Raw genomic sequence first — 18,856 nt, 5'->3', positions numbered from 1 at the left:
AACACCCCAAATCTTTCCAAACATCCCCAAAATCCTTTGAAATTGCACCTGAACACCCTAAAGCTGCCCCAAAACACCTCAAATCCCTTCAAGCTGCGCCAAAATCCCACAGAAACACCCTCAAGTCCCTCCAGACCACCACCAATTCCCGTCAAAATACCCTGAAATCACTCAAAACCTCCCCAAAACACCCTAAATCCCATAAAACTGATCCCAAATCCCATAGAACTGCCCCCCAATTCCCAGAGAAATACTCCAAAATCCCAGAAAACTGCCCCCAAAATAGTCCTGACCCTGCCCCAAACTGGCCCCCGCTCCCCTGCTACCCCAGGTAAATTCAGCTCAGCCCAAATCCTCCTTTCTTTATCCTAAATCCTCCTTTTTTAATCCCAAATTCTCCTCTTTTCAATTCCAAAATCTCTTTCATCCCAAATGTTCTGCTTTGACCCCAAATCCTTTGTGCACCCCAAATTTCCTTTTCCCACCCCAAATCCTCCTTTTCCCACCACAAATTCTCCTTTTCCCACCCCAAGTCCTTTGTGTGTCTCCAAATCCCCTTTCCGATCCCAATCTCCCTTTTCCACCCAAAATCTCCAACACAAATCCCGTTTTTCCACCTCAAATCCATCTTTGTGCATCCCAAATCTCCTTTCCCACCCCAAATCCCCTTTCCCCACCCCAAATCCCCTTTTCCCACCCAGAATCTTTCCCCATCCTGAATCCCCCGATTCCCACCCCAATCCCCCTTTTTTTTCCCAGCACTGTACCCAGGGTCTCTCTGCAGACATTGCACCTGGAGCTGCCCCAAACAAACCCCAAACAACCCCAAACAAACTCCAAACAAATCCCACTGTGCCCCCAGGGCTGGAGTGGGTATGGGGGGTTGGGGATTGGGGGGGTCATGGCTCCAAACTTCAGGGATTGGGGAGATTTGATCCTAAAATTTGGGGTTTGGGCTGGTCTGACATCTCGGGGCTCAGGGGTTCAGGATTTGGGGGTTTGGGATTTGGGGGTTTGGGATTTGGGGGTTTTTGTACCCAGGATTTCGGGATCAGGGGGTTTGACCCCAAACTTTGGGATCAGGGCAGTTGGACACCCCAGATGTTTCAAACCCCAGGATTTGGGGTCGGGGGGAGTTGACCCCAGGATTTGGGTTGTTTGACCCCAATGTTTGACCCCCCCAGGTTTGGGGTCGGGGTTGAGATCGGAGCCATTCCCTGGAAACAGCGGCGGGATCGGGATTGGGAACTGGAACGGGATTGGGATCGGGAAGGGCAGAGAGCCCGGCCCAGTCCCGGGATGGAGCCATGCCCACAATCGCGGACCCCTCCCCAGCCGCAGCCCCTCCGCAGCCGCTGAACGGAGCCTCCCTCAATCGCAGCCCGCCCCAGTGCGGATCGGAGCCATCCCCAGAGCCTCCCCCATTCCCGGCGCGGAGCCTTCGATCCCTTTCTGGGGCGGCTGCTGCCGCTTCCAGCCCATTGCTGGCGGTTCCGAAGGGCTCCGGGGAGCCTCCCCATTTTGGGAGTGCTGGGGTGGCCCCAGGGCCGCCCCGAGGGCCGAGGGGGGATCGAAAGCCCCAAACCCGAGGGGCTCCCGGGGGTCCCCAGCTGCTCCCGCGGCCAGCGCGAAACGGCTCTGACTCATCAGTGTCCGGGCGGGCCCGCAGCGCCCCGCGCTCCCCGCCAGCGGAATTTGGGCAGGGGGGAGGTGACCCTGGCCATGGGCATGGGGCGGGCGGGGGCAGCTGGGGCCGCACTGGGGGCACTGGTGCCGCTGGGAGCCCCCCCGGCCGCGGGGGCAGCGGGGGGGCGCGCTGAGAAGGGCGCCGGGGGCCCCAAATTAAACCAAGGGGCCGTCGGGACCCCCAAACGGAGCAGGAGGGGCCTTGAACCCCCAAAACCGAGCACGGGGGAGGGGACTGGGCACTGGGACAACGATGGGGAAGGGGCGGCAGAGCGCGGGAAAAGAGGGGATGGGACCCCCAAACAGGATCCAGCCAGCTTGCTGGGGCCGCCTTTAGCCCTGGATGGGAGCCAAAGGAGCCAAGGGCAGCCAATGCTTTTTCCCAGCCCGTGCCATCCCAGCCCGTGCCATCCCAGTCCATACAATCCCAGCCCAGTTGATCCCAGTCTGTGTCGTCCTGATCTGTTCGGTCCCATCCCATGCGCTCCCAGCCCATGTTTGATCCCAGCCCATGTTTGATCCCAGTCTGGGTGGTCCTGATCCAGATGGTCGCAGTCTGTGCAGTCCAAATCCACAGGATCTCAGCCCATGTTTTATCCCAGCCCATGTTTGATCCCAACCCATATTTGATCCCAGTCTGGGTGGTCCTGCACACACTCCCAGGGTCTGGAATTCCAGTTCCCAGCCAGGAAAAAATGTTCCTGCCCTTGAACTTCCTTCTTATTCTCTCAACAAATTACAATAAAATTATAAATCAATAGATTGTACTTAAAGTGAAATAAATTAGAATAAAAATGAAATATAATAATTTCAACTCTTCCTTACAATACTCCAATAATGATTCAAGCAAAACAACAACAACTATTGCTATAACATTACCAATACATATAAATAAACAAATTATATTCCAAAAAATACCTTTTGAAGGTATTACCTCAATAGCCAATATACTTTAGATAAAAAAATATCTAAAAACCAAGCATACAATCTAACCCACCTTAGTAAAACAATTCATATTACAAATACACTAAACACAAAACCAAACACCATTATAATGGCTCATATATTTTAACCAAGCAATTAAACTTTAAGAACAACCCAAAGTCTCTAAAAATTTTTAAAATATTTTTCAAAATTTAATTGTGGGTGTGTGGTTTTATATGGATATTGGTTTTTGGATTGTTTGGGTTGGATGACTTAAAAAATGGGATTTTTATAGGAATTTCATCATCTGAGAAGGTGACACTCTGCAAACAGAGCTGACTGAGAATGAACGGGACAGAAATCAGAAACTCTCAAAGTTTTATTTGCTGTCAAACCCATCCCCCCCAGCCAGCCCCACACAATCCCCACCCCTGCTCCAAACTGGGATCCCACTGCTCCCAATCCCCTCCCAACCCCATCCCACCCTGGTGGCTGTGGATTGGACTGAGTTTGGTGTAGGATTGAGGCTTTTTGAGGAGGCAAGAAGCAACTTGAGGTGGGATTGAGCCTTCATGGGTTAAAATTCAGTTGTTTTCAGTGGGATTGAGTGGTTTTGAGGTGACAGATCCATCCCTCTTGGCTTTTGGAGGGCAAAGAGATGGAGAAGAGAAAGATATCAAGGCCAAACCAAGAGGAGAAGCAGGCAGGTGTGTTCCCAGCATGGATCACAGGGAATGTGGGTCACCAGGGCTGTGCCCAGCGTGGCTCCTCCAGTGGGGGATGGAGCTGGAGCAGCGCACGAAGCTCTTCCCGCACTCGGGGCACTCGCAGGGCTCCCCTTACCGGTGCCTCCGTTGGTGTTGGGTCAAGTGGGAGCGCTGTGAGAAGCTCTTCCCACACTGGGGACACTCATAGGGCCTCTCCCCAGTGTGGATGCGCCGGTGCCTGATGAGGGTGGAGTTCTGCCTGAATCCCTTCCCGCAGTCGGGGCAGCAGAAGGGCCTCTCCTCTGTGTGACTCTGATAGTGCCGGAGGAGATGGGAGCTGATCTGAAACCTCTTCCTGCACTGATCACACTCATAGGGCCTCTCCCCAGTGTGGGTCCTCTGATGCCGGATCAGGGTAGAACACTGGCTGAAGCTCTTCCCACATTCCCTACAATTATAGGGCTGTTTCCCAGTGTGGATCCTCTGGTGGCGGATCAGGTGGGAGCTCTGGCTGAAGCTCTTCCCACACTCCCCACACTCGTGGGGCCTCTCCCCAGTGTGGATGCGCTGGTGCCTGACAAGATGGGCGTTGTGCCTGAAGCCCTGCCCGCAGTCGGGGCAGCGGAAGGGCCTCTCCTCTGTGTGCGTGCGCTGGTGCACCAGGAGATCAGAGCTGGTCTTAAACCTCTTCCTGCACTGATCACACTCATAGGGCCGTTCCCCAGTGTGGCTCCTCTGGTGCAGGATCAGATGGGAGTTCCACCTGAAGCTCTTCCCACACTCCACGCACGTGTGGGGCTTCTCCCCATCATGGAGCTGCTCATGGGGCACCAGCTCCGAGCTCTGGCTCCATCTCCGGCCGCCTTCCCGGCCCAGGCTGGGTCTTTCCCCCTCAGATCGCCGCCATCTGCCTTTGCAGCCCCTCCTCGTGCGGCATCTCCGGGCCTTTTCCTCCCCGTTGGCTTCCTGCGCCGTGGAGCCGCTCCAAACGGCCTCTGCCACGAGCTTCTGCCCCGGGGATTTGTCCTCCCTGCTCTCCAGCCTCAGCTCCTGCTCTGGGGGACGAAGGACAAGCAGAGGATGGCATTTGCCTCCGCGCCACAGGCAAGGGCAAGGAGATGCCCCAGGGCGTCCCCGGCACAGGGGCTGTGCTGCAGCCGGGGCCGTGCTGGGCTGGGAGAGGGAGCAGGACACAGGGGCAAAGGGGCACTGACTTCCTCCTCACCTGCCTGCGTGTCCCGGGGCATCTTCCTCTTCCTCACAGCCTCCCAGGGCTTGGTAATGGGAAATCCTGGTTTGGGGAAAACAAGGGATGAGCATGCTGAGTTTGAAGGTCCTTCTGCCCATGTCCAGCTCTAGAGATCACGAGGCATGTGGGGCCAATAAAACCTCCCAAGATTTTTATTAAACACCAAGATTCAGCCCTGGAAAAGCCTCCCAGGAGTTCCCTGTCCCTGCTCCCTCCCCTCTGGTGTTCGGGGGTTCCCCCTGTCCCAGCTGCTGGGGTCACGCTTGGATTGGGGGTCCCCCTTCTCCTGGGTGCCCGCCCTGCCCAGGCTGCTGGCAGTCCCAGCAATCCCAAAAGCTCCCCCCTCTCCGCTCTCCCCATGCAGGGATGCCGGGGCTTTTTGGGCTCCCTTTTGGGCTCCCTTCTCCCCTCACTCTCTGCTTTGGGCTGCAGGGGCTCCAAGGAGTCCCCCCTGCCCCTCTCCGGGCTCTTGAGGCTCCCGCCAATGGCGCTGCTCCCCCCTCTCTGGGCTCCCCACTTTGGGCTCCTGGGGGACACAGGGCTCTGCTCCTCCAGGCTGCCTCTGCCGGCAGCCGCCACCGGCACCCCCAATGTCCCCCCAAGGGGCCTTTCCCGCTCAGCCCTGGACTGCTGCATTCTCCAAACATCCCCCAAAAACCCAACTGGGAGCAACTGGGAGTGACTGGCTGCATGCTGGGGGTGACTGGAAACAACTGGGCTTATACTGGGATCAACTGGGATCATGCTGGAGGTGACTGGGATCATCCTGGCAGTCAGTGCCACTACACTGAGGCTGACTGGGAGTGCTTGGCAGCAAATGGGATCCTACTGGAACAAACTGGGACTGACTGGGAACATGCTGCAGGGAACTGGGCTACACTGGGAGTGACTGGAACAAAAGGGAGGGTGCAAGAGAGCAACTGGAACCATGTGGAGCACAACTGGTTCATACTGGCAGCGACTGGGAGCACACTGGGCTCACATTTGGATCATACTGGGAGGGACTGGACTGACACTGAGAGGATCTGAGTGTGACTGGGAACACACCCTGCACATCATCCCCCACACTGGGCCTGACTGGGAGCAACTGGGAGCACGCTGGGAGCAAATGGCATCAGACTGGGACTGACTGGCTTGATCCAAGATGCAACTGGAACCATGCTGGAGGCAGCTGGGACCATACTGGGAGAGACTGGAAGCAATGGGGATTATACTGAGACCACCCTGGGAGGGCTGCCATGTGACTGGGATCAAACTGGAGCTAACTGGGATCATCCTGGGGTTGAAACCGAGCAACTGGGATCCCACTTTGGGCTACTGGGAGCAGCTGAGAGAAACTGGGATCATGCTGCAAGCAAACTGGAGCAACTGGGAAGGACTGGATGCACGCTGGAGGCAACTGGGATATTCTGGGTATGAATGGGGGATCACACTGGGATAACTGACACCTTACTGGGGCCACTGGCAGTGCCTGGAAATGACTGCAGACATGCTGGGGGCAACTGGGATATGCTGGGAGTGTCTGTGACCATCCTGGGGGGACTGGAACCACCCTGGGAACAGCTGGGACCATGCTGGGGAGAACTGGGACCACCCTGGGGGCAACTGGGAGTGAGTGGGACCATGCTGGGAGGGACTGGGATCATCTGGGGAGTGACTGGGACTATAGCAGGGGCAACTGGGTTCAACTGGGACCATACTGGGAGGGTCTGTAACCACAGTGGAGTGATGGAACCACACTGGGAACAGCTGGGCCCTTGCTGGGAGCAACTGGGATAGAACTGGGGGCACTGGGATCAGACTGTGAGGTTCTGGGAGCAACTGGGATTAGACTGCAAGTGACTGGGATCATACTGGAGTGGCTGCAATCATACTGGGATTACAGTGGATGTGAAAGGAACCTGTCTGGGGGTTACTGGGAACTACTGGGCCCATGCTGGGAGGAAAATGTGAACACATTGGGATCAACTGGGATAAACTTGGAGGTACTGGAACCATGTTGAGAGGACTGAGACCACAAGTGGAGAAACTGGGATCATGCTGGAGGCAACTGGGAAAAACTGGGAGCGTCTGAGGCCATACAGATGGTGACTGGGATCAGACTGGGAGTGACTGGGAATGTGCTGGTGGAACCGGGAACACGCTGTGGGCAAGTGGGAGTGACTGGGGACCAGCTGGGAGAGACTGGGATCATACTGGGAGTGACAAGGACTATGTTAGGGGAGGATTGGGAGACCTGGGAACACATGAGATCAAAGCGGGAGGAACTGGGAGCAACTGGGACCTTGCTGGGAGCAAATGGCATCATCACAGGGAATGACTGGGCTCATCTTGGGTGTGCCGAGGAAACTGGGGCACACGGGGGGACCAACTGGGCTCACACTGGAAGAAGCCACTCCCGGCCCCGGGACCTCCAAAAACACCTCCCGGGGACCCCCCGTGTCCCCCCGAGGGCCATCTGCGGCTCGGCTTTGAAGCCCTGCCAGCTCCAAACATCCCCCCCAAAAAACCCCAAAGCCAGGCACCCCCCGGCAGATTTGGGCCCAGCTCCCCCTGCCCGGGCACCTGCGGCACGGGGGGCGATGCTCCCGGGGCTGCGGCCACTTCAGGCAGCGCCAGAGGCACCAGATTCCTTCTGTCCCCTTCTCCTGCTCTTCCTGCTGCCGCTCGGCCTCTTCCTCCCTCCCTCCTCCTCCTCCCCGTTCCCCAAGGCCCAACCCTGAGGGGAAAGGGGGCAAGGAAAGGGCGGGAACCGTGAGGGGAAAGGGCCGGGGCCAAGGGGACGCGCGGCTCCAAAAGGGCCCGGTTTGGCTCTAAATCACCCAAAAGGGCCTCAAATGCAGCTGAAATTAGCCAGCTGTGGCCGAAAACCAGCCAAAGAGGATTTAAATTATCCAAAGGGGTCTAAAATCCAACCGAAGGGGCCTAGAATTGCCCAAACTGGTTTACACCTCCCTTACAATGGCCTAAAATCACCCTTAAATCTCCAAAATGCGCCTAAAATCCACGCTGCACGTACCTGCTTCAGCCTCAAATCTCCCAAATGAGCCTCAAATTCATCCGGTTTTGTCAGAAATCACCTGAGTTGACCTAAAATCACCCAAACGTGCCTGAAACCAACACAAGAGGGCCTAAAGTCATCCTAAACTACTTTGTTTGGTGTAAAGTCTCCCAAAGAAGCAAAAAAACTACTCAAATGAGCCCAAAATCACCAAAACCAGAGACCTAAAATCACTCACCCAGGATTAAATTCACCCACATGGGTGTAAAATCATCCAAAGGGATCCCAAATCCCGCCTCAACCCCACCAGATTGGGCCGAAATTCAGCCAAAGGGGCCTCAAATGCCCCCGCACAGGCTGGGGATCCCTGGCGGCAGCTGAAGCCCAGCCTAAAGCTGCCCCGCCCGGCCCAAAACGCCCCCGAGGGGCCGAGCCCGAGGCCGAGCCCGGCAGCGGCTCCGCGCTCGCTCCGGGCCCTCCGCGCTCGCTCCGGGCAGTTTTGGCCGCGGCCCCGGACGGGCCCGGGCGGGACTGGGAGGGAGCAGGGAGGGCTCGGCAGGGCTCGGCCATTTGGGGCTCGCTTGGCCTCGGGCCGTTGTGCTGGGAGTTGAGGGGCAGTCGCTGCGGGCTGTGCACACAATGATTGCCTTTGGGGCAGCTGGGCAATTTCGGGGGGTTGTGGATTCTGGGGGGTTCTATTAGTGCTTTGAGGGGGGGGTGTTTTTCTGGGAGAGTTTGGCGTTTTATTAATTTTTTTGTTTCTTTTTTAAATTCGGGGGGTTTTACTGGGATTTTGTGGGGATTTTGTGGGAATCTCTGGAATTTTTAGGGGGGTTTTAGTGGAATTTCTGGGGGATTTTGAGAGCCTTACTGGAATTTTCCAGGTGTTTAGATGGATTCTTTTGAGGTCTAGGTTGTTTGAGGAATTTTTGGGGTTTTTTGTGGAATTTTTTGGGTTTTGTGGGTGTTGCCAGGATTTCTTTGGGTCTTGGGAGGATTTGTGGAGCTTCTGGGGGGTTTGGGGACATTTATGGGGGATTTGTGAGGTTTAATTGGGATTTTGGGGAGTTTGTTGGGATTTCAAGAGATTTTGTGGGCTTTTATTGGGATTCTAGGATGTCCTAATGGGATTCTGTGAGATTTAATTGGGATTTCATGGGTTTTATTTGACTTTTGGGGCTTTTAAGGAGATCTCGTGGCCTCTCAGCCCTTCCCTACACCCAGGTATAAACCCAAAGCCTCCCCCCAAAATTCCACTAAAACCCCACAAATCCCCTAAACATCCCAATGAAACCCTCCAAAAGCCCAGAGAATCCCACAAAATCCCAGTGGAACTCACCAAAATTTAAAAAGAACTCCCAAAAATTTCAATGAATCCCCCCTCAAAAAAAACCAAAAAAACAAACAAAAACCAACCCCAATAAAATCACTGAAAAACCAAAACGCCCCAAATTAACAAAAGTCCCCAAAATTGTGTAACCCCCCCCAAAAAACCCAATAAATCTCTCCAAACACCCCAATAGTTCCCCCTAAACTCCAAACAAAATTCTCCAAAGCCCAAAAAAGCCGCCCCAAAATCCCCAAAAACCCACCCCAAACCCCAGAATCCCCCCACGCTCCCTGGGGCCGTCCTGGCTCAGGGGCACCGGCCGGTGGAACAGGAGCCGCTTCAGGGGGCCCTCGGAGCTTTTTGGGGAGGGGGCACCATGGGAGACCCCCAAAAACGGGGGAGGGGGAGCCTCTGTTGTGCCCCCTCCCAAAAAAAAAAACCCAGACCCCCGTTCAGGGTGGGCCTGGGACCCCCCGGTACCCCCAAATCTCCCCCAGGACCCCTCCAGGAACCCCAAACCTCTCAGACTCCACCTAAGGTTGGCCCAGGACCACCCTGGCCCCCCAAACCCCCCCCCAATTACTCTTAGACCCCCCAGTTCCCCGCAAAATTGACCCCAGACCTACTTGAGACTCCCCAAATCCCATCAGACTGCCCCAAATCCCTCTCAGACCCCTCAATCCCCCCAAACCCAATAAAATCCCCTCAGACTCCCCTAAATGCCCCCCAGACCCACCTCAGAAATCTCCAGATCCCCTCAGAAACCCCCAGATCCCCTCAGAAACCCCCTCAGTTCCTCTCGCAATCCCCCCAAAATCCCCTCAGACCACCTCAATTCCCCTCAGATCGCCCTAAACCCACCTGAGAACGCTCCAGACCCTGTCAAGCTTCCCCCAAAGCTCCCTAGAGCCCCCTCACTCCCCCCCAAACCCACCGCACACCCCCTATTCCCTGTCACAGCCCCCCAGGTTCCCCCGGCCCCACCTCAGCTCCGCCTCAGCAGCTCTGACCTCAACATCTCCCGCCTCCGCCGCGCGCGCGGGCTCCCCCAGCCAATCCCTGCGCCGCGCCCCGAACCAACCAATCACTGCGCCGCACTTCCCCGAACCACCCAATCACCGCGCGGCTCCCCTCAGCAACGCCCGCCTCCGCCGCGCCGCTGCAGCCAATCAGAGGCGAGCCGCAGGCGGCGCCCCTCGGCCGCCGGGGCCGGGCCCCCGGGGGGTCTGGGGAGGGGCCGGGGGCGCTGAGGCGGCACCGGGGGCCGGGAGGGGTCTGGAGCGGGGCTCTGGGAGGGGTCGGGGGGGTTTGGGGAGGGGTCGTAGGGAGCTCTTTGGGGGGTCTGGGGGAGGGGTTTTGGGGGGCCTGGAGTGTCCTGGGCCGGGTTTGGGAGGGGCTGGGGGGTCCTGGAAGGGTCCTGGGTGGATCTGGGGAGGGGCCTTGGGAAGGGTCTGGGGGGGTCTCAGGGGACAGCCTGGGCTGGGCCCGATTGGGGTCTGGGGGCTCTCAGGGGGTTCCTGGAGGGGCTTTGGGGGTCCCAGGCCAACCTTGGGGGGCTCTGGGGGGGTTTGGGGTTCCTGGAGGGGTCCCGGGGGGGTCCCAGGCCCACCCTGAACCGGGGTCTGGGGGTTTCGGGGAGAGGGGGCACAACAGGCGTTCCCCCTCCCCCATTTTTGGGGGGTCTCCCATGGTGCCCCCTCCCCAAAAGCTCCGAGGGCCCCCTGAAGCGGCTCCTGTTCCACCGGCCGGTGCCCCTGAGCCAGGACGGCCCCAGGGAGCGTGGGGGGATTCTGGGGGGCTTTTTTGGGATTGGATTTTGTGGGGATTTTGGGAGAGTTTTTGGGGATTCTGGGGTGGCTTTTTTGGGCTTTGAGGGATTTTGTTGTTTAGGGTGGAAATATTTGGTTTTTAGGGAGAATTACTGGGTTTTGGGGGGGGTTTGTGGATTTGGGGAATTTTGGATTTTGAGGGATTTTATTGGGATTTTGCAGGGGGTTTGGTTTTTTTGGGGGGATTCATTGAAATTTTTGGCAGTTTTTTAATTTCAGTGGGTTTCACTGGTATTTTGTGGGATTCTCTGGGCTTTTGGAGTATCTTACTGTAATTTTTAGAGTCTTTTTGGGGTTTTAGTGGAATTTTGGGGGACCTCGGGTGGTCTTAGCGGGCTTTGGGTTTATACCTGGGTGTAGGGAAGGGCTGAGAGGCCCCAAGATCTCCTTAAAAGCCCCAAAAGTCAAATAAAACCCATGAAATCCCAATTAAATCTCACAGAATCCCATTAGGACATCCTAGAATCCCAATAAAAGCCCACAAAATCTCTTGAAATCCCAACAAACTCCCCAAAATCCCAATTAAACCTCACAAATCCCCCATAAATGTCCCCAAACCCCCCAGAAGCTCCACAAATCCTCCCAAGACCCAAAGAAATCCTGGCAACACTCACAAACCCAAAAAAATCCACAAAAAAAACCCCAAAAAGGGGTTTTAGGCTGGGCTTCAGCTCCCGCCAGGGATCCCCAGCCTGTGCGGGGGCATTTGAGGCCCCTTTGGCTGAATTTCGGCCCAATCTGGTGGGGTTGAGGCGGGATTTGGGATCCCTTTGGATGATTTTACACCCATGTGGGTGAATTTAATCCTGGGTGAGTGATTTTAGGTCTCTGGTTTTGGTGATTTTGGGCTCATTTGAGTAGATTTTTTGCTTCTTTGGGTAACTTTACACCAAACAAAGTCATTTAGGATGACTTTAGGCCCTCTTGTGTTGGTTTCAGGCACGTTTGGGTGATTTTAGGTCAACTCAGGTGATTTCTGACAAAACCGGATGAATTTGAGGCTCATTCGGGAGATTTGAGGCTGAAGCAGGTACGTGCAGCGTGGATTTTAGGCGCATTTTGGAGATTTAAGGGTGATTTTAGGCCATTGTGAGGGAGGTGTAAACCAGTTTGGGCAATTCTAGGCCCCTTTGGTTGGATTTTAGACCCCTTTGGATAATTTAAATCCTCTTTGGCTGGTTTTTGGCCACAGCTGGCTAATTTCAGCTGCATTTGAGGCCCTTTTGGGTGATTTAGAGCCAACCCGGGCCCTTTTGGAGCCGCACGTCCCCTTGGCCCCGGCCCTTTCCCCTCACGGTTCCCGGCCTTTCCTTGCCCCCTTTCCCCTCAGGGTTGGGCCTTGGGGAACGGGGAGGAGGAGGAGGGAGGGAGGAAGAGGCCGAGCGGCAGCAGGAAGAGCAGGAGAAGGGGACAGAAGGAATCTGGTGCCTCTGGCGCTGCCTGAAGTGGCCGCAGCCCCGGGAGCATCGCCCCCCGTGCCGCAGGTGCCCGGGCAGGGGGAGCTGGGCCCAAATCTGCCGGGGGGTGCCTGGCTTTGGGGTTTTTGGGGGGGATGTTTGGAGCTGGCAGGGCTGCAAAGCCGAGCCGCAGATGGCCCTCGGGGGGACACGGGGGGTCCCCGGGAGGTGTTTTTGGAGGTCCCAGGTCCGGCAGTGGCTGCTCCCAGTATGAGCCCAGTCCTTCCCAGTCATTTCCTGTGATGATACAATTTGCTCCCAGCACAGTCCCAGTTGCTCCCAGTTTCTCCACTTTTGATCCAGTCTGTTGCCAGTTCTCGCAGTCACCCTTTGCATAGTCTTAGTCACTCCCAGTATGATCCCAGTCTCCCAGCAGGGCCCCAGTCACTCCCACTTGCCCCCAGTCTGTTCCCAGTTCCCCCAGCACATTCCCAGTCACTCCCAGTCTGGTCCCAGTCACCACCTGTATGGTCTCAGACATTCCCAGCACATCCCAGGTGCCCTGCACATGCTCGTAGTCATTGCCAGGCACTCCCAGTTATCTCAGCGTGGTTCACTTGCCCCCAGTTTTCTCCCAGTTGCTCCCAGTTCCTCTAATGATGTTCCCAGTTGGCTCCCAGCGTGGGCCTGGTCGCTCCCAGTAACCCCCAGTCAGGGTCCAGTCACACCCACTGTAATCCCAGTATGATCCCAGTCACTTGCAGTCTAGTCCCAGTCACTCCCAGTCATTCCCAGTCTGATGCCAATGCCTCCAGTATGATCCCAGTGACTCCCTGTCTCTCCCAGTATATCCCAGTCATCCCCAGCATGCTCCCAGTCACTCCCAGTTGCTTTCAGCACAATTCCAGCTGCTCTCAGCCACTCCCGGTCAATCCCAGCATGATTCCTGTAACCATCAGTGTGATCCCAGGATGGACCCAGCTGCTACCACTGTGATTCCAGTTGCCCCTGGAATAGTCCCAGTCCCTCTCAGCAGGGTCCCAGTCATGCCCAGTTGCCCCCAGCATAGATTCAGTTGGCCCAATCGTGCTCCCAGTTCTCCCCAGCATGATCCCAGCTGTTCCCAGTGTGGTTCCAGTCCCTGTATCTACGGTTACAGACACTCCCAGTATATCCCAGTTGCCCCAGGAAAGTTCTAGTTACATCAGAATGATCCCAGTTTTTCCCAGTTGCCTCCAGCATGATCCCAGTTTCTGACTGTTGCTGAAAATGTGGTCTCAGTTGCTCCCAGTATGATCCCAGTTTCCCCAGTTGTGGTCTCAGTCCTCCCAGCACAGTTCCAGTACCTCCCAGCTGATCCCAGTTGCTCCCAATGTGTCCACGTTTTCCTCCTGCCATGGGCCCAGTAGCTCCCAGTAACCCCCAGTCAGGTTCCATTCACATCCACTCTGATTCCAGTATGATTGCAGCCACTCCAGAATGATCCCAGTCACTCCCAGACCGTCCCAGTATGATCCCAGTGTCCACAGTGTGATTCCAGTTGCTCCCAGCATGGGCCCAGCTGTTCCCAGTGTGGTTCCATCATTCCACCGTGGTTCCAGACCCTCCCAGTATGGTCCCAGTTGAACCCAGTTGCCCCTGCTATAGTCCCAGTCACTCCCCAGATGATCCCAGTCCCTCCCAGCATGGTCCCACTCACTCCCAGTTGCCCCCAGGGTGGTCCCAGTTCTCCCCACCATGGTCCCAGTTGTTCCCAGGGTGGTTCCAGTCCCCCCAGGATGGTCACAGACACTCCCAGTATATCCCAGTTGCCCCCAGCATGTCTGCAGTCATTTCCAGGCACTGCCAGTGGCCCCAGTAAGGTGTCAGTTATCCCAGTGTGATCCCCCAGTCATGCCCAGAATATCCCAGTTGCCTCCAGCGTGCATCCAGTCCTTCCCAGTTGCTCCAGTTTGCTTGCAGCATGATCCCAGTTTCTCTCAGCTGCTCCCAGTAGCCCAAAGTGGGATCCCAGTTGCTCGGTTTCAACCCCAGGATGATCCCAGGAAGCTCCAGTTTGATCCCAGTCACATGGCAGCCCTCCCAGGGTGGTCCCAGTATAATCCCCGTTGCTTCCAGTCTCTCCCAGTGTGGTCCCAGCTGCCTCCAGCATGGTTCCATTTGCTTCCTGGATCAAGCCAGTCAGTCCCAGTCTGATGCCATTTGCTCCCAGTCAGGCCCAGTGTGGGGGATGATGTGCAGGGTGTGTTCCCAGTCACTCTCAGATCCTCCCAGTGTCAGTCCAGTCCCTCCCAGTATGATCCAAATGTGAGCCCAGTGTGCTCCCAGTCGCTGCCAGTATGAACCAGTTGTGCTCCACATGGTTCCAGTTGCTCTCTTGCACCCTCACTGTCCTTCCAGTCACTCCCAGTGTCACCCAGTTCCCTGCAGCATGTTCCCATTCAGTCCCAGTTTGTTCCAGTAGGATCCCATTTGCTGCCAAGCACTCCCAGTCAGCCTCAGTGTAGTGGCACTGACTGCCAGGATGATCCCAGTCACCTCCAGCATGATCCCAGTTGATCCCAGTATAAGCCCAGTTGCTCCCAGTCACTCCCAGTTGCTCCTGGCATGATCCCAGTTGCTCACAGCTGCTCCCAGTAACTCTCAGCATAATCCCAGTCACTCCCAGTATATCCCATTTCCCCCTAGCATGGTCTCCATTGCACCCATAGGCTCCTGCTCACTCCCAGTATGATCCCAGTCTGATGTTACCACAAACCCAGTCCAGTCCCAGTCACTCCCAGTATGATCCCAGTGTGATCCCAGTGCAGCCCAGTCCCTCGCAGTGCTGCCAGTGCTGGGGTCCCGCAGCCCTCTGTGCGTTCTCCGCTGCCGGAGGTGCCGAGAGGAGCCCCAAGGGCTGGCAGTGCCCGGGCAGGGTCCCCAGCCTGGCCCAGTTTGGATGTGCAGCCCCCAGTTTTCCCAGTTTGCCTCTCCTCTTGCCCGGGCCGGGTTCCCCCGCCCGCAGCGGCTGCGAGCAGCCGAGAGCCCCGCGCTGCCCGTGCCGAGCTGTGCCGGCTCCATCGCCGCTCCTGGCGCGGCTGCGAGGGCTCCGGGAACGGGGCAGCGAGGGTGTGGCTGCTGCTGGGGAGGAGGAGGAGGAGGGAGGGAAGCGAGGGATGAAGGAGGAGAAGGAGGTGGGCATAAGGCAGAGGAGGAGGAGGGGTTAGGAGGGAGGAGGAGGGAGGAGGGGTTAGGGAGGAGGAGGAGGAGAAGGGATGCAAGGGGAGTGAGATAAGAAGGAGGTCGGGATAAGACAGAGGAGGGCGGATGGAAGAGGAGGAGTGGGAGGAAGAGGAGGGGCAAAGGCGGATCAAAGAAAGCAGAAGGACCCACGCGGTCGAGCCCTCCCTGAATTGGCAGCCCCCAGCTGTGGGATCATCGCCCCCCATCCCGCAGGTGAGCAGGGAGGGGGAGCTCGGCCCAGATATCCCCGGGGGGTCCCCGAGTTGGGTTTTTTGGGGATATTTGGACAATGCAGCAGTCCAAGGCTGAGCGGGAAAGGCCCCTTGGGGGGACATTGGGGGTGCCGGTGGCGGCTGCCGGCAGAGGCAGCCTGGAGGAGCAGAGCCCTGTGTCCCCCAGGAGCCCAAAGTGGGGAGCCCAGAGAGGGGGGAGCAGCGCCATTGGCGGGAGCCTCAAGAGCCCGGAGAGGGGCAGGGGGGACTCCTTGGAGCCCCTGCAGCCCAAAGCAGAGAGTGAGGGGAGAAGGGAGCCCAAAAGAGAGCCCAAACACCCCCGTGTAAGGGCCGGTCCGAAGTTTCCCTCATTTGCCTCACGCCCCTCGCAAGGACAGAGACTCAGCCTCTGAAGAGCCTGGCTGCAGTTCTGGCCTGGTGCAGGTGGATGCCTGCCAAGGCATTGTTTGCAGCTGTGCTTGCTGTGCCCACGCTGCACTGCTTCGGGCAGGGCCTGGCAAGGAGCGCCTTGCTCTGTACGCTTATAGCTGCTTCACGATCCCTGGTCACCACAGCAGCCCATGAATTCCCCACCTCTCGGCCAGATGCCACTGGCTTGAACTGTGGTGATCCTCCACGGATGATCCCTCATCTGCCTCACGAGCGCGGTCAAGGACGGAGATTGAAGCCCCCTCCCCAGGACTGAGACTGAGACCCTTAGAATTCTGACACGGGGCGCTGGGCTGGCTGCAGCGGGATGGCTGCCAAGTGTTGCCTGCAGGTGTGTTCGCTGGACCAAGACTGGTTTCCCGTGGCAGCCAGTCCTGAAACAATGGGCCCCGCTCACTGCTGGGACTGGTTTGTCCTGTTTGGAACTGGACTGTCCGGCCTTGTTGCCAGCTTATTCTCCACTGTCCTGTACCTCTTCCCTCCACTATAAAAGACCCCTGAGTTAACCAAAGATTTTGAGATTCTGTCAGATGTGATCAGAAGGAGCTGGGAGCCAGACCATGAAGATTTCGTCTCTCCGTTGGTGGCTATTCCTCCCCTCCTCTTTCTCTCTCTCTCTCTCCTTTTTTTCCTTTCTAATCCTTCTATCTCATCTGCTGTGGGCACTCAATAAAAGGTGCATTTGTTTGGATTGATACTGAAATTCCCCCTGCTGTGTGTCTTTTGCACTCTGAGGTTGGTAAAAGGAACCATCACGACCCCCGCTTGTACCAGCGGATCGTGACATCCCGGCACCCCTGCATGGGGAGAGCGAAGAGGGGGGAGCTTTTGGGATTGCTGGGACTGCCAGCAGCCTGGGCAGGGCGGGCACCCAGGAGAAGGGGGATCCCCAATCCAAGCGTGACCCCAGCAGCTGGGACAGGGGGAACCCCTGAACCCCAGTGCGGAGGGAGCAGGGACAGGGAACTCCTGGGAGGCTTTTCCAGGGCTGAATCTTGGTGTTTGGGAGGTTTTTCTGGAGCCCAGGTGGCCGGTGACTTGTAGAGCTGGACTTGGGCAGAGGGACCTTCAAACTCCATGTGCTCATCCTTTGTTTTCCCCAAACCAGGATTTCCCATTGCCAAGCCCTGGGAGGCTGTGAGGAAGAGGAAGATGCCCCAGGACACGCAGGCAGGTGAGGAGGAAGTCAGTGCCCCTTTGCCCCTGTGTCCTGCTCCATCTCCCAGCCCAGCACGGCCCCGGCTGCAGCACAGCCCCTGTGCCGAGGACGCCCTGGGGCATCTCCTTGCCTTTGCCTGTGGCCCGGAGGCAAATGCCATCCTCTGCTTGTCCTTCCTCCCCCAGAGCAGGAGCTGAGGCTGGAGAGCAGGGAGGACAAATCCCCGGGGCAGAAGCTCGTGGCAGAGGCCGTTTGGAGCGGCTCCACGGTGCAGGAAGGCAACGGGGAGGAAAAGGCCCGGAGATGCCGCACGAGGAGGGGCTGCAAAGGCAGATGGCGGCGATCTGAGGGGGAAAGACCCAGCCTGGGCCGGGAAGGCGGCCGGAGATGGAGCCAGAGCTCGGAGCTGGTGCTCCCTGAGCAGCTCCATGATGGGAAGAAGCCCCACACGTGCGTGGAGTGTGGGAAGAGCTTCAGGTGGAACTCCGAGCTGATCCTGCACCAGAGGAGCCACACTGGGGAACGGCCCTATGAGTGTGATCAGTGCAGGAAGAGGTTTCCCACCAGCTCTGTTCTCCTCGTGCACCAGCGCATGCACACAGAGGAGAGGCCCTTCCGCTGCCCCGACTGCGGGCAGGGCTTCAGGCACAACTCTACTCTTGTCGTGCACCGGCGCATCCACACTGGGGAGAGGCCCCACGAGCGTGAGGAGTGTGGGAAGAGCTTCAGGCACAGCTCCAACCTGATCCGCCACCAGAGGACCCACACTGGGAAACGGCCCCACGAGTGTGGCGAGTGTGGGAAGAGCTTCAGGCAGCGTTCCCACCTGATTGTCCACGAGAAGATCCACACTGGGGAGAGGCCCTTCGAGTGTGATCAGTGCAGGAAGAGGTTTCGGATCAGCTCCAGTCTCCTCCTGCACTATCAGAGTCACACAGAGGAGAGGCCCTTCTGCTGCCCCGACTGCGGGAAGGGATTCAGGCACAACTGCACCCTCATCACCCACCGGCGCATCCACACTGGGGAGAGGCCCTACGAGTGTCCCCAGTGTGGGAAGAGCTTCTCACAGCGCTCTCACTTGACCCAACACCAACGGAGGCACCGGTAAGGGAAGCCCTGCGAGTGCCCCGAGTGCGGGAAGAGCTTCGTGCGCTGCTCCAGCTCCATCCCCCGCTGGAGGAGCCACGCTGGGCACAGCCCTGGTGACCCACATTCCCTGTGATCCATGCTGGGAGCACACCTGCCTGCTTCTCCTTTTGGTTTGGCCTTGATTTCTTTCTCTTCTCCATCTCTTTGCCCTCCAAAAGCCAAGAGGGATGGATCTGTCACCTCAAAACCACTCAATCCCACTGAAAACAACTGAATTTTAACCCATGAAGGCTCAATCCCACCTCAAGTTGCTTCTTGCCTCCTCAAAAAACCTCAATCCCAAACCAAACTCACTCCATTCCACAGCCACCAGGGTGGGATGGGGTTGGGAGGGGATTGGGAGCAGTGGGATCCCAGTTTGGAGCAGGGGTGGGGATTGTGTGGGGCTGGCTGGGTGGGATGGGTTTGACAGCAAATAAAACTTTGAGAGTTTCTGATTTCTGTCCCGTTCATTCTCAGTCAGCTCTGTTTGCAGAGTGCCTCCTTCTCAGATGATGAAATTCCTATAAAAATCCCATTTTTTAAATCATCCAACCCA

The 18,856-nt window shown here is 57.1% G+C and overlaps 2 protein-coding genes across 2 annotated transcripts in view; one reads left to right on the top strand and one right to left on the bottom strand.

Moving 5' to 3' along the window:
- The window catches only part of LOC119696487, a 1,710,157-nt gene that overhangs the window by 683,730 nt on the left and 1,007,571 nt on the right, over positions 1 to 18,856 (top strand). The window contains 1 exon segment of the mRNA XM_038126215.1: positions 17,563 to 18,318. Coding sequence (XP_037982143.1) covers positions 17,563 to 18,318 — 756 coding nt within the window.
- Positions 1 to 18,856, bottom strand: part of LOC119696488 — a 1,499,846-nt gene that overhangs the window by 500,839 nt on the left and 980,151 nt on the right. Inside the window, 1 exon segment of the mRNA XM_038126216.1 lies at positions 3,409 to 4,180. Within this exon segment, the coding sequence (XP_037982144.1) occupies positions 3,409 to 4,180 (772 nt within the window).

This window comes from Motacilla alba, unplaced genomic scaffold, assembly GCF_015832195.1.
Source record: "Motacilla alba alba isolate MOTALB_02 unplaced genomic scaffold, Motacilla_alba_V1.0_pri HiC_scaffold_31, whole genome shotgun sequence".
In the NCBI taxonomy this organism is placed as follows: domain Eukaryota; kingdom Metazoa; phylum Chordata; class Aves; order Passeriformes; family Motacillidae; genus Motacilla; species Motacilla alba.
This window is presented reverse-complemented; position numbering and strand designations above follow the sequence as displayed.